The sequence below is a fragment of the Gouania willdenowi genome, chromosome 19, assembly GCF_900634775.1.
Source record: "Gouania willdenowi chromosome 19, fGouWil2.1, whole genome shotgun sequence".
Lineage (NCBI taxonomy): Eukaryota > Metazoa > Chordata > Actinopteri > Blenniiformes > Gobiesocidae > Gouania > Gouania willdenowi.
This window is the reverse complement of record NC_041062.1, coordinates 10,631,226-10,656,921: the sequence shown is the minus strand read 5'-3', so window position 1 is coordinate 10,656,921 and position 25,696 is coordinate 10,631,226. Positions and strand designations below refer to the sequence as shown.

The 25,696-nt window shown below is 38.2% G+C and overlaps 1 protein-coding gene across 1 annotated transcript; it reads left to right on the top strand.

Moving 5' to 3' along the window:
• On the top strand, window positions 1–25,696 carry ngfrb (nerve growth factor receptor b). The gene is made up of 6 exons (XM_028476452.1): window positions 1–314; window positions 6,213–6,354; window positions 10,253–10,609; window positions 20,094–20,319; window positions 23,332–23,495; window positions 24,999–25,696. The coding sequence occupies exons 1-6, from the start codon at window positions 261–263 to the stop codon at window positions 25,340–25,342; spliced, it is 1,287 nt and encodes a 428-aa protein (XP_028332253.1). The 5' UTR covers window positions 1–260; the 3' UTR covers window positions 25,343–25,696.

The window sequence follows — 25,696 nt, the reverse complement described above, 5'->3', positions numbered from 1 at the left end:
ACACACACACACACACACACAGCTTTACATCCAATGGCTCACAGTGAGCTCCTATCTCCTCTCACTGGTTCTCCAGCTGCTGTGTGAGATCTGAGTGTCACTGTGGAAGACCAACCTGACAGTGGACAGTTTACGTGGGATTGTTTCTCAAACTTTAGCCTTCAGGACGCAGCGATGGCAGTCAGATTTGTCTCCATTACCGACCACTGATCTCCGCTGCATCCTCGCGCGTCCGCATCTAACGCTGCTCCGCTGGAAAGATGCCAACGAGACACGGGATGAACTCTGTTTTCATTGCGGTGTTACTCGGAGTGGTAAGTGGCCTCTTACATAATCAAGATGTGCGTAAGTTTGCCTAAAACTTCACCTGGTGGCATTTTGTGTTGCGCTTTGCTGAGATCCGTGCGTAATTACGCACCAATCGTGGGAAAACTGAAAGTCTTGGGGTCTACATTTTATCTGCACCTTTTGAGCTATACTTTAATCCAAGATGATCAGAAAGTCTACAGTTATTCTTCCAACTTTGTCGCCACCTTGTAACTTATGACCCGATATTTAATTACAGTGTGTGGTTGTTGCACCTGCTGCTCTGTTCAGTCCAGCTCTGACAGCATAAAGCAGTGCGGATGTATGCGGCAGACATTCAGGTTGATACACTTTGGCTCCAGTTACTTCATTTTGTAGTTCCACCCATCTCAGTTACATGTGGCCCTGCAGACCTCAGGACAATGACACTGCCGCAGTGGGATCTGTGCAAGAACACATACACACACACACACACACAAGATGGGGAAATGGATGGGGGCTTTGCCTGGAGGGGCTTTGCTGTCTCCACTGTTGAAGGACATTTTCCAAAAGTCAGCTGATTTAATGTATTTTTACATTTACTGTAAATTAACCATGGACCTTTCGTTGATGACTATAAATGTAGCCATTAGCTCGACAAACTGCATACAATCTGATTGAAATACTCAAAATTAAAGATTTGTATTCGTAACTAACAAAACTAGGGGTGTCCCGATCCAATACTGATATCGGATATCGGTCCGATATAAACCAGAAAACGAATATCGGATTTTATTGGACTGCATCTAAAATCTCCGATATATGTTTTATTATATTTATTCATAGATTACTGTAGATATTATGTTGGAGGTTAAAATTTATGTAACCAATTGGTTATTAATAAATGGGTCAGTTTTTCTCATCCCTACTGTTGCTGACTATTGTTCTCTGTTTGAGTGACATCACTTAATCAAGCCTTTTCTAACATTCCACACTACAAAATAAGTAATATAAGTACGTATGATTCGTGCTGACATTGTATCGGATCGATATCGGTATCGGACAATACTCAAGGTGGCAATGTCAGTATGGTATCGGAAGTGAAAAACAAAAACAAAACCCAAGAGTTTGTTAAGAATGGGGGACATAACCTGAGCTTTATGGTTTTTATTACCACTGAACACCCACGATGCTATTAAGAAATAATGTAGAACATAAACACATACATTTACTGCAGTAATCAGATGATGTATGGAAAACTTATTTGTAATCAGTTAGATTTATTTATACTTCTCCTACAGCAGGGATGACAAACTCATTTTAGTTCAGGGGCCAAATACGGAGCAGTTTCATGTTAAGTGGGCCACAGATTACAGGCGGGAAAACAAGGAATTTCAACAATAATATGCCATACTTAGTTTGCACTTCCACATTTAAATGATATGAAAAGTATGTAAGGCACTGACAATATCCAAGCAATACATTCACTTGATTTTGTAATTAATTTATATATTTTTTGGGGAAACCTTGTGAAATAATTGGGGGAAAATTGCAGGACTTTTGGAAAAATTGAGTGTTCTTTTAAAAATGACTGCCACCATGTGATATAAACACGTGAGCGCTTCACAAATATTGTAAAGTTGTATTGAATTTGTGTCTTTTGAAGTACTGTGATATTTACAATCAGATTAGTTGATCATTTACATTTTACAGATTGATTCTTATTGGTTTTTTTTCATTTTTGACGTTTTCTGAGGGCCAAATTAGATGTTCGAATTTGACTTTGATACGTGTGTGCTACGGGAAGGGGATTTGACTCGACATGGTCAGTCAGTGGTGGCACTTGGAAACCCAGGTTTCAGAGACGCCTGCATCACAGCTGCTTCTACTGATGGCCGAGCATCCTCTGCTGTCTCAGCACATGCAATATTGATAGAGTCCAGGACCCTCCCCCCTCACTCACCCTTTCATTTCCCATCACTTTCCTCTTCCTCTTGGTCCCATTGTTGCCTTGTCATCGCTCTTTGTAAGAAAGGTGATTCAGCTTTTCTTCCCTATAGGAAGATTTATGGATGTTATGGGTATGGCCACCATTGTACCCACAACAGGCCATAGGACTAAAATTAGGTCCAGCTGAAGGCTGGTTTAGTAAAACTCTAATGGCTTAACAAGTGCTGACAGCTGAGGTCTACAAGGTTAAGTGCCCCCACCTGAAAATCGACTGAAGCATTAGTCAGATTGGCTGCAGCGCTTAAGTCCAGATGCCTGTGCGCATACATTTGGTGCTCTTGTAGATGTGAGTGATCATCTTGCATATTGTTTTGGCTTCAGGGCGAATGCATGGCGAAAGTTGAAGAGTGCAACCTATAAGATACCGTCTAGAATTGTAACATTGGAAACGTGCAGGTCGGGCCACAGCTTGTTCATTTCACTTAACCCTTCAATTCATCTTTCTGTACAACATGGCAGACACATTTGGAATGCAGTTCATTCTCAATTTTGGCCCTGATTCACCTATTTCTGAAGGTGAATCTGGGTCAAAGAAGAAAAAAAAATGAAGTAATTTCATTTGTGAAACAAGTTTGTTCAAGGAATGTTGAGGCGCTATTATGTGTGGTCGGGGTGCGGTAAGTATATAAGAAGATGGAGAGACAGGAGATGAGATGAGTGCATGGAGCGAAAGATTTGATTAACTCCTGTTTCAGTGTGGTGACCAAGCCTTAATAAGAGGAGAACACAAGAGAAATAAGCTTAAACACATTTAGGGGTTGCCCCAATCAAGTATCGATATTGATATTGGTCCGATATTAGCCTGAAAACAGAAATTTATTTTTTTTATTAAAGAAAAAAAAGTATGTATGATTCATGCTGATTTTGGATCAATATCAGTATCGGTTGATACGCAAGGCTGCAATATCGGTATCATATCGGAAAAGAAAAGTTGTATCGGGACATCCTAAAAACGTTCACATGAAACTTTTAATATTTAATGTCTTACAAGAATAATATTTTTGATTGATTATTGTCTTTATTTCAAATGTGTACAATTATAAAAGAACAGTTTAGAAAACAAGAAATTAAAATGCTGACTTACAACAGCAGAAATAGACGATTGATATGATCCACCAACACTTAAACTTCTCAACTTACATGTGCAAAAAGGATTAGAAAGAAGTTTAAAACTTATTTAATCCTACCCCTTTAATCACTATTGATTTTGCTTCTTTAGTACAACTAATAATGCACGTAATTACCCCACATATCATTAAACAAACATTCTACATATTCACAAATAGTCCCATAGCTAATCATCAAAACAGAAACAATTAGTGATCAGATTCATTCCTGAACCTTGTGAAAATAGTTTCTTTATACCTGTTTTTAAACTGAATTATGTTTGAAATTTGTGACCTTTTACGCTGTTTTATGACAATTTAATTTGAGAAAAGTTCCTAAAACTGTGTTTAATTGGTTTTAATGATCCGTGATGCATGTAACAGCTCAAGTAAAAACATAAACCACAAGCTGCTGACACCTTTTTAAAGCATGGAGAAATGATCACCTAGTGCTTAAAGTTGAATGAGCCGTGACACCATCCACAAAGTGTGTGTACTGTGCGCCCTCCTTCATGCAGGCTTAAATATGAACACACACACACACACACACACACTACCTGCAGCTGACTCAGAAGTGCCTGAGGGAACACTTGATGCTATGGAGACCTTCTCTTTCCCGTCAGCAGCATTCCTCACACACCTGAACCCTGACACATGTTGTCAAGTAGACCTCTTTCACTCAAACGCTGAATCCTGTTCAAATCTGGCAAGTAAAAGTGCCATCAAGGATGTTAACATTAGGGATAGACCCATACCGATTTTAATTTTTTTTCCATTAGCCTTAGCCGATGTCCGATACGGACCGCCGATTTTCTTGAGCCAATATTTGGAGCCGATACTACTTTTGCTGCCTCAATTGACATCATAAAAATTACACAAATCTCAATTTTTAAAAAATGGAACATTTATTGAAATGTCGAACAACAACAGGTAAAACATATTTAACAAATATCAAAAACAGGTGATGTAGAACAAGAACAAGTAAAACATATTTCTGCTCTCTGTAATTAATGCGTATCTGTGAACGCAGCAGCCCGCATTGGTCGATACCGATACACGTAAAAAACGCAAAAAACGACTGATAGTATCGGCCGGCCGATGTATCGGTCTTAACATCATAAACAGTTTGATGTTCAATGTGATATACACAAAGAACGGTTAAAATGTAAAAAGATATATATAGAATTGTGATGTAATTTGAGCTGCGATGTGATCCTAATATATTGTGCTGAATTCGTGTGATATTTAAAGAATTTATTTTTTATTTTTGAACAAACAAATGCAAACATTTCAGAGGTTTTATTGTGTTTTTCTAAGTCAAAACAGGCATTTTGCAACCCCGTTGTTTGTGGGTCAAAGACTATCTGTACTTCAAAGTGAAGCTCTTGGCAGTTTTTATAATAAAAACTAAACTAAAATATAGTTTTCTTCTGACCTCTGATCTTCCAGCTTGTCCATCAATCCGGCGAGTGACACGCATCCTAACAGAAGTTAATAAAAGATGCTCCGAAACGATCTTTCTCATGTGTCTGCAGAGAATGAAAGACAGACCTCTGTGTCAAAGGGCAAATATCTGCTTCATGTTTGCTTTGGAGATCAAAAAATGTGCAACAGATAAAAACTGAGCTGTCGTGAGAAAGAGTAGATTTAACGTGATGTCTTATTTAATAGGTATAGACACTCCAACGCTTCGCTAAAGCACAAACATGTACCGGCTCAGGCTTGGGTGTGTGCGTGTACGCATTTATGGCACGCACAAACATCATCACCTGTCAACGGTTCAGGTAAAGCACTCAACAAGTTACTGTTCCAAGAATGCACAGAAGACAGAATATGGTTTCACATTTTCTGGATGTTTGATTGACGTCAGTAGAGCTTCTTCGGTTTTTAAAAGCTAATGCGGTTCATTTTTCATGTCATCCTGTAGAATAATACATCATTTTCTAAAGAAAAAATTTGGCCCTAATGGAATCTTTCACCACCTTTGCAGAAACAGAGTGATTAGTCTCTAGGGGTGTTGAAAAAAATTGATTTCGGCAATATATCGCGATTTTACGTCGCGCGATTCTCGAATCGATTCTAAATGCATCCATATCGATATTATTTAAATAAAATTTAAAAAAAAATATATATATATATATATATATATATATATATTATTATTTTATTTTTATTTTTCAACCTTTATTTAACCAGGAAAGTCTTTTCCACTGCAGGAGACATTGTAACTGCACAAAGAAGCACTGAAACCTGGACATGTTGACCAGCTTGTGTTTTTTCAATAAAATCTAAACATAAAGTACTAACTTTCTGCATTTATTTGTTGTTCTAGGCATATACCTCAGTTAAGTTGCACTAAAGTCAGAGTTGGTTTAAAAGCCACAGGCAGATTGTGATATGTTTATTTTTTTTTTTGTTTTAAGTTGTTGGCACATGGCATGTTAAAGCCATTGTTTTGAGTGTAAAATATGCCAATAACATATATTTCATACATAATGTTCTCATGAAGGTGTACACATTTACAGATTAGTTGTTTCTTAAGTCATATGTATAAAAAAATTGCGGAATACATCGTATTATATTGTTTCGTGACCTATGTATCGGGATACGAATCGTATCGCCAGATGCCAGGCAATACACACCCCTATTAGTCACATTGTATTATGTCTAAATTGTTAAAAAAAAAAAAGAAGAAGAAGAAGAAAAAGTGTGCATTAATGTTAAATATCTGTGATGCGTGATATTAATACTGTTTTGGTGTATTTTTGGTATTAAAAAAAATCCAATATTGGTTTGCTTGTCTGTCTGCAGGTTGGTGCTCTGGCCAATAAGGAGATATGTTTGTCAGGACAGTACACAACCAGTCGGGAATGCTGCAGGCAGTGTCCACCTGGTGAGGGTGTCATCAAACCATGTGGAGCCACACAGACTGTGTGTGCTCCATGTCTGGACAGTAAGTATCCAAAAAAAAACAGACTATCAAACTCTACTTCGAAGGGTCTGTTGTGCTTATCTTCTGTAGACACCAGAACACTGGCCGAATGCCATGTGTTAGAAGTGTAATACGGTTCATCTCTTGCATTATATCCCCTTTTCTATAAACAGTGTGTCTATGACTTCCTCCGGAATCAGCATCGACCACTTTGCTCAGTGAACCTGACCTTTCACTACGTGATAAAAACACTTTTATGTACAACTTTCAAATGACTGTAGCAGTTAAACAGGCTACAGTCATTACACTCTCTCTTTAAAACTTCACATTTTAACATAATCCACTCAGACAAGATTAGTGATAAAATTGTGATCAGAATCAGAAATACTTTATGTATCCCAGGGGGAAATTACTTGTGTTACAGAGGCTCGAGAAATATTACAAATAAAAACAATAAACACTAAACAAAGGAAGAAAGAAAAAGAGAACGTGCATAATTAAGTAAAATACTGTTAATTAAATAAGGATTAAATACAAGTGCACACATTACAGTAGAAAAATAATGATAATACAAATATACAAATGTACAAATATGATACAGATACTGTATATACAAGAATCAAAGCTGTCAGGATACAGTGATGACACTGAAAGTAACAATCCTGTATTAATACTGTATGTCAAGAACACATATACTGAGTGACTAACTCAAAAACAAAGGCCCCAGCTTTAATTATTATGTACTACATTAATTTTCAAAGATTAGGAAAAAGACAGAAAAATGTCATACTCCTCAGTTTTAGGGTCCACTCGTGGCTTGTGGGGTGTCATGCAACTACGCAACAGCATATATAGCCAGAAACGGCTCTGCTGTGATAAAGCCATGACCAAACATGACAAAATAATCAACAAGTACGTAAATCTGTAAGTACATTTTAGCCGAGCCCAAAAACAAATGTGGTTTGTGTCCATGCGGCAGGTGTGCAGATTTAAACTTTTATTGTAAAACATTAGGATTAGATTCCGTAGCATGTTTGGGTGTAAACTGGATTCCAGACATATTTGTTCTTCAGCATGGATGCTCTGCTATTGGCCTGACCATGTAGGGAGTGTGGCTGTTGCTCTGGATGGCTTTATGAGGACACTGACGTTAAGACCAAGGATACAACAGTGGGATTCTTTCCAAATGTGGCTACACACACACACACACATACATGGTACAGAAGATTAAGTTTTGGAAACATAACTTGTGACTGAGGGCATCAAACTTCATTAAAGTCCAAATGATGATGTATATTTCTCTTTAACAAATCACTTTTAAGTGTTTTTTGTAAGTTGATGTGAAGCCAAAGGTCTTCCTAAGGCCAGGGTTGGTCCACAGCCAGTTTCTGGGTTGTTCCCAGAGTTTTTCCCCCTTTTTTTTTCTTGTTTTTGCATGAATTCCTTTCTATGTGACCAGACCAGGACGACGTAGTTGTAAAACCTCTTTGGGCCAGTGAAGGATGGCAAACCAAAAGCCAACGAACAGTTACAAATTGATTCAGATCTTAGGTCGAGAGAGACGTCCAACAATCTTGTAAAGGACTTTTTTCATTTGACTACCTTATCATTGTGACATTAAACACCACTAGTTTAGAGTTAAAAACGATACCGTAAATGATCCTCTTGCCCCTTTTTTGTCTGATTTGTTGCACTTTTGGTTCTGTTGGCTCTTTTATTAACAGTGTTTTATACATTAGGGCTGTTCTCTCCTATGTGTTACACAACACAGAGGGGTCCAGGGGTGATAATGAGCTGTTTCACTGTTAGCTGTGCTTTAACTTGAGTGAACAGACTGTTTGGGTCTCTCAAACAAGTCATGAGTCAAGGCAGGTTTGCAGAATTACACAAAAATAAAAAAAGAAAAGTCAGCAGATCTTTCAGAGCAGTTAAAAACAAAGAGACTAAGTGTTAGACCATCAGCATACTTACTGTAATACACAATTGTCTGATCCAGCAGGAGACTGTCTGTGCTCCCCCTCGTCCTTCACCCTCATCCATCACTTCCATGCAACACCCCACCCCCACCCAGACCCCCCTCTTATGCTACACTGTAGCGTTATTAATGTAGTATTGACTTGCATTATTGATGTGTGGCATTATGCTAATGGTTCTAAGAGCACTCATGGGGAAGAGAAGAGGGAAGAGTATGAGAGTGTGTGTCTAAGAACAGAGAGGACATCATGGGGGAGGGTTGGGGGCGGGGCAGAGCATGATTGAACACTCAGGAGAGTCCGCCTATGGTACCTGTGAAGGAGTAATAAGTACGACATCTCCCACTGTAAAAGGTATTACCGAAGATAGGAGAAGAGTTCTTTTTCTGTGGAGTTTCTTTAGGGTTTAGATTTCTTTCAACTGTCCGAAAACATTTTTTCTTTGGTGACACAGTGGTGACCATCCCGTGCTCTCTGAGTATTATAGACTTCTCCAAACACAGCAGCACAAGCATGCACGCCCACACACACACAAGCTGCTCCTACAAATGTCTGTTGCATAATTTAGTATGTTTCCCAGGTCTCTATCCCCTCAAAATACAAGTCCATAAAACATGAAATATCGATTGTACTTTATGTAGATATATCTGTCCTAAGTAGACTTGTTTGTGAGCGTACGTAAATAAATCAGATTGTGTTCTGAAGAAAAAAAAAGCTTTGAATAGTTATTGCTGATGCCATTTTCTGTTTTTGGATTTTATTGCGATTTATTGGCATTTATCGTCAATAAGTACCAACTAGGGATATGACTTCAAGACGTTATTCATGTTACTAAAAAGATTATTGGAGCAAAACTAAATTAAACATTTATCATTGGCTCTGATGGATGATGTACCCCTGCCTGACTCACTTACTGTAGATGAGTATGGACTCAACAAAGCCAGTTGCCCTTACTACTTATTTTCTTGTTATCATCAGGATTTTTGTCCAAAAATGCACTGAATTACAGTTTTTTTTTTTTTTCAATTGGTCGAAACGGAAGTCACATGTTCAAAACTCTTAACACAGCCTGCAAAACAGAAGTCCATGTGGACTAAACTGTGGATCACATTTCATTGCTTTCACACAAAATGCATTCAGTGACCACAGTCACCAAAATTCGAATTCGAAATCCGAAATCTTCCACCACCTGCAAAACACTAAACTTTTACAACACATTTTTCAAATGCTAACACACTTTGTTCAGAACAGTTAAAATGAAATAAGATGGGGAATGTCTGCTGCAGCCACATTCAAATTCTATTGAAAATCATATCAAATATTGGCAATAAAAATCAATAAAATGATGATGCAGTTTTAAACACAGAGACCACATTCTGATTTCTGAGATTCTGCATTATTCTGTTTACAGTAATCTTTATATTTTTATAAGGACCTAAAGTACTTAAGCAAAAGCACAAATGTTCTTGATTACTGTAAACTGCTGCATTCCTGATTCAGTCTTGTTGCCATATATTACATATACAATCATTTTGAACCATCAAAGTGCAAAAATCTTATTTTATGTTAGAATACTGATTTTCCTGACGAAAAAAAAAATCTTCAGACTTGAACGATAACATGTATTTGATGTAATGCTCTTTGTTGTTAGTATTGTGTAGTTGAGTGTGCTCAGAGTGACAATGTGAGACTATTTGCTCGTGTTGTGGTTGAATGAGCTTCTTGTGAGACGTGTATGAAATGTTTTGTTGGCGTAATTCACTTTTGGGAATGAGATGAACTTTAGCTGAGATCATGTTGGACATGCAGACTGTTTTGAAGAATGTGACCTTAGTTTTAACCAATCCAAAAACACAGTAACACACTACACATTGAAATAAATACAACTTCCTTGTATTTGGTCAACTTGTTGTTAAACGATCCACATTTTTTGTCTCTTCTTACAGGCGAGACTTTCTCTGAAAATTTCAGCCACACAGAGAAATGCCAGCCCTGCACGCGGTGTACAGGTCTTCACCGCATGGAGACGCCCTGCACGGACGCCAACGACGCCACTTGTGTGTGCAACTATGGCTACTTTTTGAGCGAAATCTCACAGCGGTGTGAGGCCTGCACAAAATGTCCCGAAGGCGAAGGCATGCTGTTCAGCTGTGAGTCGGACCATGACACGGTCTGTGAAGAGTGCACCGGGGACACCTACTCGGATCAGGAGAGCTCGCGGGACCCGTGCATCCCCTGCACCACCTGTGATGACGAGGGGGTGAAGCAGGACTGCAGCCCCGTCAGTGATACTGTGTGTAAAGGTAAGTAACTGCGAGCAGGGCTGGTCAATTACATTTTTCAATTACAATTCTGTCTTCAATTATCCACGTTCAATTACACCTAAATTACGATTACAGTGACCAGCATTTTTTCCCAATTACAATTGCTTTTTTTATCCTCAGAATGTCAATTATGTTCTCAATTACTAAAGTTCAATTACAATTAATAACAATTATTGAACCTGAAATAAATAACTTTTCTCTTGCGTTAGCTTTTTGTTAGCGTCTTTTATGATAACGGGTCCTAAATCATCTGTAAAATACACAAAATAAAATATCTGTAAACTAATTTTTTTCCTATCTATTGATTACCTTCTTAGGCTTTATAATCAATGAAAATATTGGTATTAATATTTTTGGTGTGGTCATCTGAGCCTTTTTTCTGTCATTATAACCCTAGATTTCATCGTTTTTAAACTGGTAAAATGTGCGAAAGCTTGATATGAAACATGTTTTCATAATTATTAACTACACATGTATAGAACTGTAGCATGGCGCCCCAGTTTTGCGTTAAATTATAATTGACAATTCTTTTTATGATTTTAATGGCAATCACAATTACAAAGGCAATTAGCTGAACTCAATTACAATTTAACTATGATTACAAACAAAACAACAGATTTGAAAAAATAAAAATCACAAATAATTGTAATTAATTCAATTAGTTAAATTAATTAAGGGATTCAACCAGTTCCTCATTGTAATATGTGTGTGACTTTTTAGTGGTTCGGTGGCAAAAATGTTTTAGTCAGTCACCAATTTGATTAAATTAATCCATCAATAACCTGCCTCTTACTTTTTTTAAGCGCAAAACAACTCATAGCACTATAACTTATGCATAACATCTATAACATAATGAAAAAAGTATATTTTACTAGGGATGTCCCAATTCAATATTGATATCGGATATCGGTCCGATATCAGCCAGAAAGCAAATATCGGATTTTATCGGACTGCATCTAAAGTCTCTGATATATATTATATTTATTCAATTGTAGAATACTGTAGATATTATATTGAAGGTTAAAATGTATGTAACCAATTGGTTAATAATGAATGGGTCAGTTTTTCTCACACCTACTGTTGCTGTCTATTGTTCTCTGTTTGAAAATAAAACAAAATAAGTGATCGGGACATCCCTACATTTGACTTTCTCTGTTACTCATGCAAGTGACTTAACATGATGACAAAGTGCATTCTTTCCGCTCAATTGTCTGTTCATGAAAGGCACTGCGGTCATTGTTGTGCTACTCAGCACAATTTGTTCCAACTTGTCAAAGAATGATGATGTTTTTACAAGCAGCAGCAAACCAAAGTCGTTTATTTTTCCAACAATGATGATCAATTATGCTAAGCTGTGACAGAATGATGATAGATATTATCATTATTGTGAAACTCTTCCCATAATTTAAAAAAGGTACACCCTCCGACTTCAATTAAGTGATTATGGCTGCGACGTTCCTCTTATTGTGAATATTAGAGGTGGGGTGACGCAGTACACTGAGTTCACGATACGATATGATAGACAATGCGATATTTTTTGGAAAAAGACAAACAAAAAAGAGCAGTTTAACTCTGGACAGACTTACTGTACATACTTAGTTTGGGTTTGACACTGAAACTCAATATGAATATAAAAAAATACAAACAAACATAACAATCTGCTGTGTAGTACAGTAGATTGTGATTTATTAAATTCTATTTGATCCCGTCCTTTGATGCCACTTCTCCTAGACCACATGTGTCAAACTCAAGGCCCGGGGGACAAATTTGGCCCTTCAAGAGCATCCGAGTCGGCCCACAAGAGAAAGTGAAAATTACAGAGAAAACATGAATCATTGATTAAATTACCAAATAATTCAGTTGTAGATGGACAAATTCAGCAATTTAATGAAACTCTACTATATTTTTAGGGGTCGCGTGTTTCCTTTGTCCATACCACATGAATGCAGTCATTTCAAAATTCAAATTCCAAATTTTTCCACAAATCTTGCTATTTCTCACAAACAATGGCACAAAATTCCTCCAAATTACATGAAAATTGGGGAAAAAATCAAGAATTTTTTCAGTAAATCAAACTGATAAAAATCCCCCCCACACACACACACACACCATCTATAATCTACGGGCCAGAAATTGAAATCAATCTGGTCCATATTTGGCCCCTGAACTAAAATGAGTTTGACACCCCTGTGATGTTTTAATATTGTAATATCTTGTTGCAATACACATCGTCTCACGTTTATTTCCACATGTTCAAACACTGTCTTTCTGGAAAATGTTCTGTCTTCAAAGGGGACGCAACAGAAAATATTTGAGAACCACTGATCGTATGAGATGCAATGAATTTGTTGGATGAGGCCAAGTTCACCATGACTGTCCCTGCAGTGTAGAATAGTTATTAATGGGGTCTACTGCTCAGAGTCAAGCCAAAATAATAGACTCAGTGTGAGAACTTTGTCAGCTACCTAATCAGATCACACTATAGACATTGTTGGTCCATCGTCGAAAAAGCCATGACAGTTGGTCTCTTCTGCGTCGCATCCCTTCCAAAGAGACAAAGAGGCTGTAGAGCGAGGTCAGATTTCTGCGTAGAACTCTGAATTTCCTTCATATCACTGTACCCTGTAGATATCATATTTCAAATCAGGAATTCCATGTGACTGCCGTCGCCGTTCATTCCGATTATCTGATGGCACCATGATAAAATCAACGCTTTTGTAATAGAACAGTAAAAGAGTCTGTTGATTAGCCATGCAGTCGCTAGGGGTTGCGGTTGGAAGGAGGTTTTTGCCACAGAGCCAAAAAACAGAGTCTAATGGGAGTGTTTTGTGACCCTCCCATGATCCTGCTTGGTTTAGGGGAACTTTTGGTCAGGCCCGTGGGGCTGCTTTGTAGGAGCGAATACTGAGTAAAACACACTTTAAAAAAGACTGTTCTTTTTATGGCTGTGTGTATTCATTGTTTCAAAGTGGTTTGAGCACTTTCAGCTGTATCTAACATTTGATAAAGTGTCTAATGCACTATAATGTTGATTAAACATAAGAAGATTATACAGTGGTTTCCTCCTTCTTTGTGTAAATGCAAGTGCTGCCTCTCAGGTCAGGGGTTGAATTGCAACACTATACATTACAAATTAAGAAGATTAAATTCATATCCAGTTACTCATTGCAATGCAGGAGGTTTCTTTTTTTTCTAGAGGCTTTGATTTTGACAGAAAAAAGGCTTTTGTGTCAACTAAAATGGACAAATCCAAACAAAACAAAAAGAGGTGGATATAGAAGAAGGTAATGTGATACAACGTGGATTGATTGAAAGTGAGAATAAGAACTGCACGGATTCAGCTTAGGGTTTTAAATGAGATGCGCACTGTTTGTGGTTTTAAGTCTGTAAGACATAAGGAGCCAGAGTTCTCATATAAAAACTCTTCCCTGAGAAAAGTATAAGGCTTGAATGCGGATTCATCACGGCATATGTTGTTGGCCCTCCTTCTAACCTAATCATTCGCCTAATGCAATCCTTTTACTAAAGCATATGCATTATCAGTGCTTACAAATCTGTGGCACAGCCAGACGTTCATGTCCATTAATGCTGCTGAGTCGGGCGACACAGACCTGGAGGCTAAACACAGTGTGTAAGATTGGAGGCACACACAGAGAAAGGCTGCTGCAATGGAAAGATGAACTGTAACATGAGACATTGGAGACCTGATTTAACAGATGGCGGTTGCATGTAAAGATCAACATGGAAATGTCTTAGAATATCTCTGTTAATGAAACAGATTTACAGTTTTTAAACATTAGGCTTGAGGATAACTCTCTGGTGATTATTTTGCTGCTTTTCTTGTAGATCCAAAGGCGGCTGATACGAGGGGGTGAAAATCCAATTTCCTTTAACTCTTCCAGAGGGATTAATGTTATATTTTCAGTGGTACAAAACAGAAAAAAGACACTCTTTTCATCTTTTCCATTGGGAGTAAAACCTGCTTATGCTGAGCAGACTTTGTAAGGCCAGAACCCACACAGTTGAAGGTTTGAAGGCTAGATGCTTATCTAAAGAAGTGTGATATAACATCCACTCTTCAGCAGACCAAGCAAGGTCAAAGGTTGAAGGTCATGGGTGGCTTGTATGTGAGGGTGGGAAGATCAGGCCGTATCAGTTCCCAATGGGGAAGTGTGCTATGCACCACAAAATACTCTGCACACTCCTTTAAAGGGTCGCTGGTTTATGCTTGTAGCATCTCTTCAGATACCTTTGCATTTGTTTTCAGGCTGCAACTTTTTTTTTTTTACATCATTTAAGTTTTGAAAAAGCTTCAACAAAAACATTTGAAAGCATTGCTGAATTGCAAACCTTGGGGTGTCCAAACCCAGACCTGGAGAGTTAAAAACATGAAGGTAACTAAAAGGTTTCTTGCAAATGCCCAAAAACACCAAAGCACTACAGTATATACTGTATATATAATTCCAGGCCTGTATGAAGTGGTGTTGAAATCTAGATGCTTAAGAACCAGCTGTTATAAGATGTATTATTTGTGTTTAAACAAGAAAGAGATGATACATGTAAGTGTGATTTGAAAACCATATGGAAAGATCTATTGTAGGTTTAAGCCACAGCATGTGCATTTGCAAAAATGTGCTTTCCAATGAGTTGATGGTTTTTAGGGTTTTAATTGGTTTAGAGTGAGAGTATTACCATCTCGTTCTCAAAAAGTCTGCAGTGTTTTCTAATTTTCTTCTTCTCTGGAATCTATTTTGTCAAAGTATCGTCGCCTCACAGGAATCTGGCTCAGCTCTGTCAAAGTCTTTTTTTCTGCTCAGGGTTTAAATTTGCTGGTGAAGATTTTTGCTACATATTTCCAATTCATCTGACATCATTTGTATAGGATTAGTTAACCTTGATCACATCCAATAACAGAACCTTTTCATTATCACAGTGAAAGCAAAATGTGTCTCCTCTTATCAGCTTGTGATTTTGGCTAAAATCTCTCGAGGCTATTGGGGAGAAAATGGATTTTGCTTCATTAACCTCTTGTTCTTTGAGATTGTAACCAGGACTAACACGGCATAGGTTAGCTGACCTCAGCCACTGGGGCAGGAGGGTCAACGTGCTTTAGTCAGTGGAAGTACGTTGTTGAAGCACATGTGCAAAAATGGAAATTTAGAATGGTAATTTATGTGTGCATACTAACAGTATAGAGAATCCCAATTGACAAGTGGAAATGACTGATTAATAAAAGCAGTGGAAAAAATGGTGACTGTGGCGTTGCTACTTGGTTGATAGCTGAGTGTTGTTTTGAAAATTGTCATGAACTTTTTTATCACATCAGGACAACAATAATAAAACCTACGAGAGAATGTTTATTTATTGTACTTGATTTACCGTTTGTAAATCACATGTCAACAAATAATCTTTTTTATGCGACTTGGCCTAGATGAAGTGCCATACAGTGAAATACTAATCTTAATAATAATAATAATATAACAATTTTATATGGCGCTTCTTTTGGACACTCAAAGTCGTTTTACAGAATTAAGGCATTATTCTTTCACTCCACACTTAGTGGTGTTAAAATATTATTGTAGCCACAGCTGCCCTGGGGCAGACTGACGGAAGCGAGGCTGCCATAGTGCACCATCGGCCCCTCCGACCACCATCAACACTCACTCACACACGACTTTCATACTAGGCAATGTGGGTGAAGTGTCTTGCCTAAGGACATGTGACAGATACCACTGGGGTGACTGTCACCCCACTGTGGCACCTGGAATTATCAGTGGTCTCCATCCAACTACTAACCAGACCCAGACCTGCTTAGTGCTTAGCTTCCAAGATCTAACGAGATCGGCCATCAGGCTGGTATGGTGACAATCTTTGCAATTGCTCATAAAAGTAGTTCAGAAAGTAAACTTGAAAGCTACAGTCACATGTTAGCTGTTAAGGGGTTTTCAAAACAGAAGTTTTTTGGATAAAAACACATGTAAAGACTTTCTTTACATTCTTGTAATTTCTAAGCCATTGTTTACTAATGAGGCCATCCCAGGCGATCTAATAACAGAGCACATCCCAATCCCTGATTTCCTTCATCCAAAGCATCATCAATAAGTTTGAAGATCCCTAAACGCGAGCTTGACTCAACAATTCAGAGTCTTTGTGTTACACAGTCACCCTTTGTGTGGCTATAACTTGGACCCCCACAAATCTCTATGACACATATCTCTGCTGGGTTTGGCTGTTTGGCCACAGTTGACCCTCCTCACCCACTTGGCCCTGGCTTTACACAGTGCCACTATTGTAGTGATGAAGGAAGTTTTCAAGGCAATCGTGACTCTTTCTGTGGCGTATAACAGGAGGCAGCTTCTGACTCAACCTCCTCGGTCACTCGCCATCCTTCGGGAATTTAGCCTCTGCATTCCACAGAGGTGATTGGCATGAGCGAGCTGTGGCAAGGGTGACCAAAACACATGCGCTTTCACTCGTGCCATCTGTTTAAAGCCATTGTCCTGCTGTTTGACTTTTGGGCCTTTTAGAGTCTGCCAATAGTTTTTGTAAAATTCAAGGCATAATAATCAAGATTTCAGTGTTAATTTTGACATAAAATTTTGATTTTGTTTTATTTATAGTCTTTTGACTAAAATGCAACTTAGTTTTAGTGGAAATTTAAGACTATTTCAGCTATAGTCTAGTTTTAGCCAAGTAAACTACATTAAAGAGTTTAGTCGACCAACATTGTTATAGATATAGTCGACGAAAATATACAGGAAAATTATTTGTGCATTTTATTTAGATTCAATTACCATTAATCAATTTGATATGGGATGCTATTAATGTTTTTTAAATACACACAGACAGATATGATGTGATCATTGCGTATGACCACATGAGATCACATGGGTTCTGATTAGTTTTCTTCCCATGTGATGAAAAAAAGACAATGCATATTAAATAAACAGGTGAAATGAGCCAGAGTTAGCCAAAAGTGGCTAGTTTTCATCTGGTGTCCCTGTACAGATTTGAAAAGGCAACCTAAAAATGTAAAAAGTATTAAAATACAGAGAGAATGCAACATGATAAAAGAGAACAGATATGACAAATAAAAAAATATTACTGGTTAAACAAAGCACCAGGCCTAAAACTCTCTCTTTTGTTCACATGTGTTTTTTAATTAACACTGCAAGCTTCTCATTGGTTTTATTCCAGTCCACTGGTGACTGTGTGCACAGATTACAGTTTCATACCAAGCAGATGCTTCACTGCACAACAGAAAATGAAAATGAGCTGCAAAGGGGTGAGCGATGGCTGAGCAGATGCTGAGAAAAAGGATTGGTCGATAAAAGCGATGGAGTTACTCCTCTGCAATCTCACGTTTCTCTGGTTGACCTCCATGAGTGCTGATCACATTCTACTGCAGATCGAGTACACACGTGCATGCGCGCACACGCATCCAGATTCAGGGGTGTGTCTACAGCATGTGTGTAAAAACACATAAACTAGGGCTGCATGTTTGTCGCAGCCTGAGGAGAAGCATAGAAGTAGGAAATATCAATGTACCAAGTTACATTCTTTAAACAGAAACATCCAAACCATTAAGAATACATCATTAGACATGTTCCCCTATGTGAAGGGCAATTTAGATATTGTTGAGCAGGGTTTGCATCTTAGATGTCAAATAACAACCCCTCCTTTCTTTCTTTTGTGCCTGAATCCAAAGCCAGCAGGTAAAGTATACAGAGTTTTAAGAGCAGCAACACCTGCTTGCAAAAGTTTGCGAGAGGCTGGTATGACGAGTTCAGCTCAGGTGTGGCTGCTGCAGACGGCCTCACACGTATACGCTCAATCACATGCTGACTTTGAACTCAGGTTACTCCGTGTTTATTCACTCATGCAAGACTACAAAGCCCTTTGGGTGTCTTTCTGTATAATCACTGAGGTAATTCTGGTCTGCACTGCACACGTGTGCCTGGATATCCTGTCACAGTGTAATTATTATCACTCAGGGTGAATAATTCTAGTCATTTGGACAACAACCATATAATGCATCACAATTCTCAATGAATTTGTTTTGTTGGCTTATAGTCAACTAAACCTGTGATTTTAACAGCATCACTTTTCAGATTTTTGCGGAGGATTTCTTCTTCTTCTTCTTCTTCTTCTTCTTCTTCTTCTTCTTCTTCTTCTTCTTCTTCTTCTTCTTCTTCTTCTTCTTCTTCTTCTTCTTCTTCTTCTTCTTCTTCTTCTTCTTCTTCTTCTTCTTCTTCTTCTTATTTTTTTTACCTTTATTTAACCTAAATAGTTTTTCCCACTGCAGGAGATATTGTAACTGCACAAAGAAGTGCGCTGAAACCTGAACATGTTGACCAGCGTGTATTTTTTAATCAAATCTAAAGAGAAAGTTGTATTTATTTGTTGTTCTAGGCATATACCTTAGTTAAGTTACACTAAAATCAAAGTTGGTTTAAAAGCTCTTACTTTAATAATATGATATATTGCATCGTATAGTATCGTGACCTATGTATTGGGATACGAATCGTATTGCAAGATACCAGGCAATACACACCCCTAGTTATTATTATCATTATAGATAGATAGATAGATAGATAGATAGATAGATAGATAGATAGATAGATAGATAGATAGATAGATAGATGGCAACACACAGAATACCCAAAAAACACCCAAAAATAGTGCAATAAAATATAAATGATAATAAGAATAATTATTAATATAACTCCAACCGTAACCCTGTTCACAGAATCAGAATCAGAAATTACTTTAATAAACCCCGAAGGGTAAATAAAATGGCAAAGAGGGGCATATTAAAAACAACACTGATAATAGTAATAATGCACATATGTAAACAGATTTGTTTAGGTCCATGGCAGACCAGCTGTGGTGCAAAAAAAAAAAAAAAAATCCATTAAATAATCCTCCCAACCTCACAAACCTTGACTGCATTCATTACAATTAGCTTTCATTAAAATGCTTTCATCTCATTAGTGAAAAATGGCCACGTTGCACTCAGCGCTTCTCCTTAGTTATTTAGAGGCCCAGAAGCCATGGTGTGATTTCCTGTCAACGATGTGAGTAACTGTAAGTAAATGACAGGCGAGGATAGGTTTCCACATCCGCGGTGAGGAGCAAACATGGCTGCTAATGGTTGAACAAAAAAATGTGGGCTGCACTGGATTCGCAAACTTGCTCTTACATTTTATTAATGGCTCTCTGGGGAAGACGGAAAGTGACGGAGTGGTGCATTATCTGATGTTTGTGTGGGTTTCTGAGTATGAGATTTTCTGTAACGTTAGCAGTGGGGTTAAAATGCAACAAAATAAAATCCTAATCCCTAAAATGAAAATATAAATACCTACAATCACTTAAATGTAACTATAATGTGATTTTTGCTTACTGATACAGGCAAATCCAATTTTTTTCTACATTCTGAATGATGTCTTTTCTCCACTCACAGCGATCGCGACCCCTACTCCCTATTATGGCTCCACCCCTTCCATGTTTCCGGACTTTGTGTTGGATGACCCTCCACCAGAGATTCCCACTGACAGCACCTCTCCTACCACTGACGGTGACACCCAGGAACGGCTCCACCAGGGTCTGAACGATAAGCTGATCCCCATCTACTGCTCCATCCTGGCCGCGGTGGTCGTCGGCCTTGTCGCCTTTATCATCTTCAAGAGGTGAGGACTTACATAATAGTAACATTTAGCTTGAAGTTTTATACATAAGGTTGACATTACGCTGTCATTATCTGTCATTAGTATGAATAAGGTGTCATAAAGTCTGTCATTAATATTATTCATAATAATAATAATAGCTTGGATTTATATAGGCTCAAAGCGTGTACAGAGATCATTATTCATTCATATCAGTCAGACCGGTGGTGGTTAGCTACATTGTAGCCACAGCTGCCCTGGGGCGTACTGACAGAAGTGGCTGCCATTTCGCGCCTATGGCCCCTCTGACCAGTACCAACATTCATGCACAATTCATACCCATTCATACAAAGCAATGTGGGTAAAGTGCCTTGCCAAGGACACAACAACAATAGCTTGGATAGAGCGGGATTCGAACCCCCAACCCTTCGATTATTGGACGACCCACTCAGCCACGGTCGCCCCATTTAGCTTTTTTAGGTTAGGTGGAGGGATCTAGGAAGGTTACGGTTATGGGTTTAGGTCAAGTAGGGTTAGGTAGGGTTAGGGTTAGATAGGGTTATGGGTTAGGTAGGGATAGGGTTAGATAGGGTTATGGGTTAGATTGGGTTATGGGTTAGGGCTAGGGTTAGATAGGGTTATGGGTTAGGGTTAGGGTTAGATTGGGTTATGGGTTAGGGCTAGGGTTAGATAGGGTTATGGGTTAGGTAGGGTTAGGGTTATGGGCTAGGGTTAGATAGGGTTATGGGTTAGAATTAGGGTTATGGGCTAGGATTAGGATTAGTTAGGGTTATGGGTAGGGTTAGGGGTTAGGGTCAGGGTAACGAACAACACCTAATGACAGTCCTTATGCCACCTTATTAATTCTAATGACAGGTGTCATATCATAATAATGACAGCATAATGTCAGCCTCTATTTATAGTAGTGTTACCAATAAAACAGGGATTGAAACTGATAATATTCTAGTTCACATTCTATGGCATTCTTCTTCTATATAACCTACTTTTGGCCATTTTTCAGCAGAGGTGGAGCCCAAAAGAGCATATGATTTTTTATTTTTAAAGTCGCATGGTTGTTTATTTAAAAAATAAAATGCCGTTTTCACAGCTTTACTTTTTTTTTAAAGGCTGTTTCGTGTTTTATTATCCAAATCCCTAAGCCTGTTCTTCATCCAGCAATGAGTTTCTCTGATATAAAAAGCCCTAAAACTGACAGCCTGGACATGACTGTCCCACTTACTGGTGCCAGTTAGATACTCATTTTAAATGCTTAGACTTCAGGGTTTTATAATTCATGAAATCGTCTGCCGCTTTCTGAATTTAAAAACTCTCTTGTCGTCCCCGAGCTACAGTGTGGTCTATTTTGTCCCTGCTAAATTTTGTATGTGCAATATGTTTCCAGTTGCAAGTGTCACACAAACACGATGCCATTAAACAGATTATAAAGCAGACACTATCGATGCAGTCTGAGGAGCCAAATGAGGTTATGTTTTGTTGTTTTGTTTAGTAACTTATTTACAGTATATGGTGTGGTCCTATTTGTATCAAACATGTAGCCAAAAACCTTTTAGCGCTGCATTAATGAAATTCCCCCCATCAGACATTCCCATCCAAAGCATCAGAATGTTGTTAGTAATCTTTACATCTATCTATTTTAAAGCTGCTCAGCCACATACTTTGACATTTTCAAAGGTAGAAATAGCCACTTGGAAGTTTGTTTTTGACTTCACTGATAAGAATGGGTTTGTTATTAAATTTTTCACAAATTGTATTGTGGGATTTGGAGTCCCGTAGAAGAATGAAGAGGTTAAGAAGAGGTTTTACTTAATTCTTATTGTAATTTATTGTGTTTTCTCGCCAAACAAAGCAAACAGTGATTCACTTGATGGTTTATTCTGTGTTCTGGTTTGTTTCCCGTGACATTACGTCACTCCGATTTTTGGCAATAGTTGCGCGTTTCTGTAGAAACGATGACATCAACAACCGCCATTGTTTTGTTTTGGTTTTAAATATGTAAAAACTCCATAAATATCACTTTTGGAGTCACACTGGGAATGTTGGTCATTAAATTGTTGACGCACATGACTCAATTTTAGTTACAATGAAATATCTGTTTCATTTGCTTTTAAGTTTTGTTTTTTTTTTTTTTAGTAGTGCTAGTGGTAATGTTTATTAGACTGACTGTAGTGTGTAGCGGCTCATTTAGGAGGGCAGGCAGGGACAAGTCTAAAGTGAGGCGATTAAATGGAACATCAGCAAACAAAGTCCTGAGGAATCTTCCATGGTGAGCTGTTCAACAAAAACATGTTTGTTGTGCTAAGCTAACCGTGCCTCCGTGTCCGTGAGTGTTGTTCTGCTGTAGCAGAGGCATTGCGCGCGCAGGCACATGCTCACATGCAGCTTCAGAGCTTTCAATTGTGTCTTTCTTATCCATTTACTCGTATGATTTACACCACAACTAACACCAGAGTGCTACTGTTTATCTTCCTATTTAGAAGTGCAACAATGACTGCAGACGAGAACGCATCACATAAAAAAGGACAAAAAAAAAAAAAAAAAAACCCGTTAATGAAAAGATAAAATTATGAAGAAGATGAGAATGTTTGACAAGGGAAGAAACGAGGATTGATGTAAAATTATCTGTGTTCAAATCAGGGGACAGATCTGGATAAGCATAATGCTTTTTTCCGTCGCCCTTTCCGGCATGCAAAAGGACAAAAAAAAAAAAACAATGATGTGATTTTGCTCTGAATGTCAAAATGAATTTCTGTGATTGCAACCATGTCGGAAATGAACTGAATAAATAAAAAAATAAATAATAACGTTAAAAAAGGGTCCGGTCTGAAACGCAGCGCAGCGTAGCGTAGCGTTCTCAAAATTGTGTAATCAAATACACCGGTACGGTGGTAATTTAAAGATTCATATCATAACAAAAATATATGCCGGTATTCAGTATGAACCGGAAATACCGCCCAACCCTACTTCGAAGTATATGTGGGCACAGTCTTCTCACTTTTGTGATGGACTCCTGTTTAGGTGGAACAGCTGTAAACAGAACAAACAAGGAGCCAACAACTGCACAGCCAACCAGAACCAGACCCCGTCTCCTGAGGGGGAGAAGCTGCACAGTGACAGCGGTATATCTGTGGACAGCCAGAGCCTCCAAGAGCAGCAGCAGGGCCAGACCCAGGCTCAGACCGGTAACCCTGACTCACACTAAAAACCCACTGCACACCAACTGGTTCGATAACACCAGGGAATAGAAAAGCCCTGATTTATCAAACCATTTTGCTCCAATGGGTGTCAGCATGTTTCAACACAAAAGTATGTTTTCATGTATTGAATTCCTTCACTAATGACTTTTTTCTTTCTGGTTCAACAATGAGCCTGATGGACAGCAAACCTGACTGTTTCGTTTTTGCGAATATAAATAAAAACCCGCACTGTCCCCCCAATGCCGGCCCCTCAGGAATGAGCCTAAGTGGCTTTGTCAGCTCCACCTTCACGTTGACCTTTCAAACCTACTGTAGCAAAGCAGAAAACAAGGATTACAACACTGACAGAGCCTACAGAGTTTGTGATTTCTGGCAGCGTGTACTTGTTATGACTCCCATTCATGTCCCAACAAACCAGTTCCTAAGAATTCAAGACTTTGAAAATCACGTGCGGCTGTGATAAAAGCAACAGAAGAAAACAGTGAGAACATGTACCGTACTATTGAGAAAACAACTCAGTGTGCTCGGCTTGTTATTAAAGCAATGTACAACAAAGTCATAATGTTATGACTACTGACAGGTAAAGTGATTATTTCCTAATGGAAATGACTATTACCTATCATTTAGGGGGCGTGATACAACTTTTTCGCTTCTGATACAATACAGAAAAACTGACACATTTATTGTTATTAACCAATGGGTTTCAGATATTTCAACTTAAATATGAGAATATTCTACAATTGAATAAAACCATGAAAAAATAATCTCAATGAATCAAATAAAAAAAAATAGATAGAAGAAGCTGGAGCATAGAGTTGAATGAACTGCTTGTATCAAAGTGCTTATCAGAGATTTTAGATGTAATTCGATATTTATTTATTTTTTGCCGATATCGGATATTAATATCAGGTTTGGAAACCCTTACCTATCATAGCACTAGTTAATGTTTAAGATAATTTAGAAACTAATGCCTAGATGTAGGAAAAATTATATGATCACAAGAATGTGAGAGCATTTTTTGTCTCCCAGAAAGAAAACCCTGATGGTTGTGGCGTATTAGCTAAACACAAAGCCAAAATGGATCAGAAATGGTTTTCAATGACTTTTAGATTTAGATTTAACCTCGTAATTCCATGCATTTAAGTGAAATTGACAATTTGCAAGAAACACAAGGCAAATGTGACCAAATCTCTGGAAGGAATCACCTGCTAACATCTCTGTGATGGATACATAAACACACGTTATCCATCAATGCTCTTTTGACTGGAAAAGAGTAAGCTAATATATTGCAGATGCGTTCAATGGGATCTCTTACATTAGTTTAATTACTGATGATTGACAGATCTGTGAGGTAGAGCTAAAAGTTGCTAAAAAAAAACCTATAAAATCCTCTAAGTTGAACACTGCATTTGGATAAAACATAGTAATAGGAACAGAACATATTTTATTTATTTATATGTTATTTTAAACAGTACATTTTTTCCACAGTTGTTAACATGGACTCTGAGCCATGTTTGCTCCTCCCACTCGACACCAGAGAAAAAGTGGAGAAGCTCCTGTTCATGGACAGTGAAGGAGACGACTGCAGTCACATGCACGACAGCGACTGGTGTAACCTGGCGGGCCTCCTCGGGTACCAAGACGAGCGGATCGCCTCCTTCAGGCAGGAGGAGCATCCCGTGAGAGCGCTGCTGTCCGACTGGGCGAGCAAAGACTGCGCCAGCATTGACACTTTGTGCACGGCGCTGCGCAAGATCAACCGCGACGACATCGCCCAGAGTCTAATGCTTAGTTTGAACGTTGTAAAGCCCACCGCCACATCTGTAGTTTGATTTTAGTTCCAACCGCAAAGAAACTTTTCTCGCGATTTAGCCTTAAATTTCTCTCGGCATTAGTTACAACACAATAGTCACATTAGTCGAAAACCACGTACGAACAAGCAGCAAAGTATCTGACTTCATAATAATGTTCACACAGTAGGGTTGGGGTCAATTCTATTTTTAAATTTTACAACTATGTTTTCAATTACACATGTTCAGTTGCGATTACAGTGAGCAGCATTTATTCCAATTCCAATTACCTTCTCAATTACTCAAGTTCAATTACAATTAATCACAATTACTGAGCCTGAAATAAATAAGCTAATAAAAGTTAACCTTCTTCTTGTGTTAGCTTCCTGTTAGCAT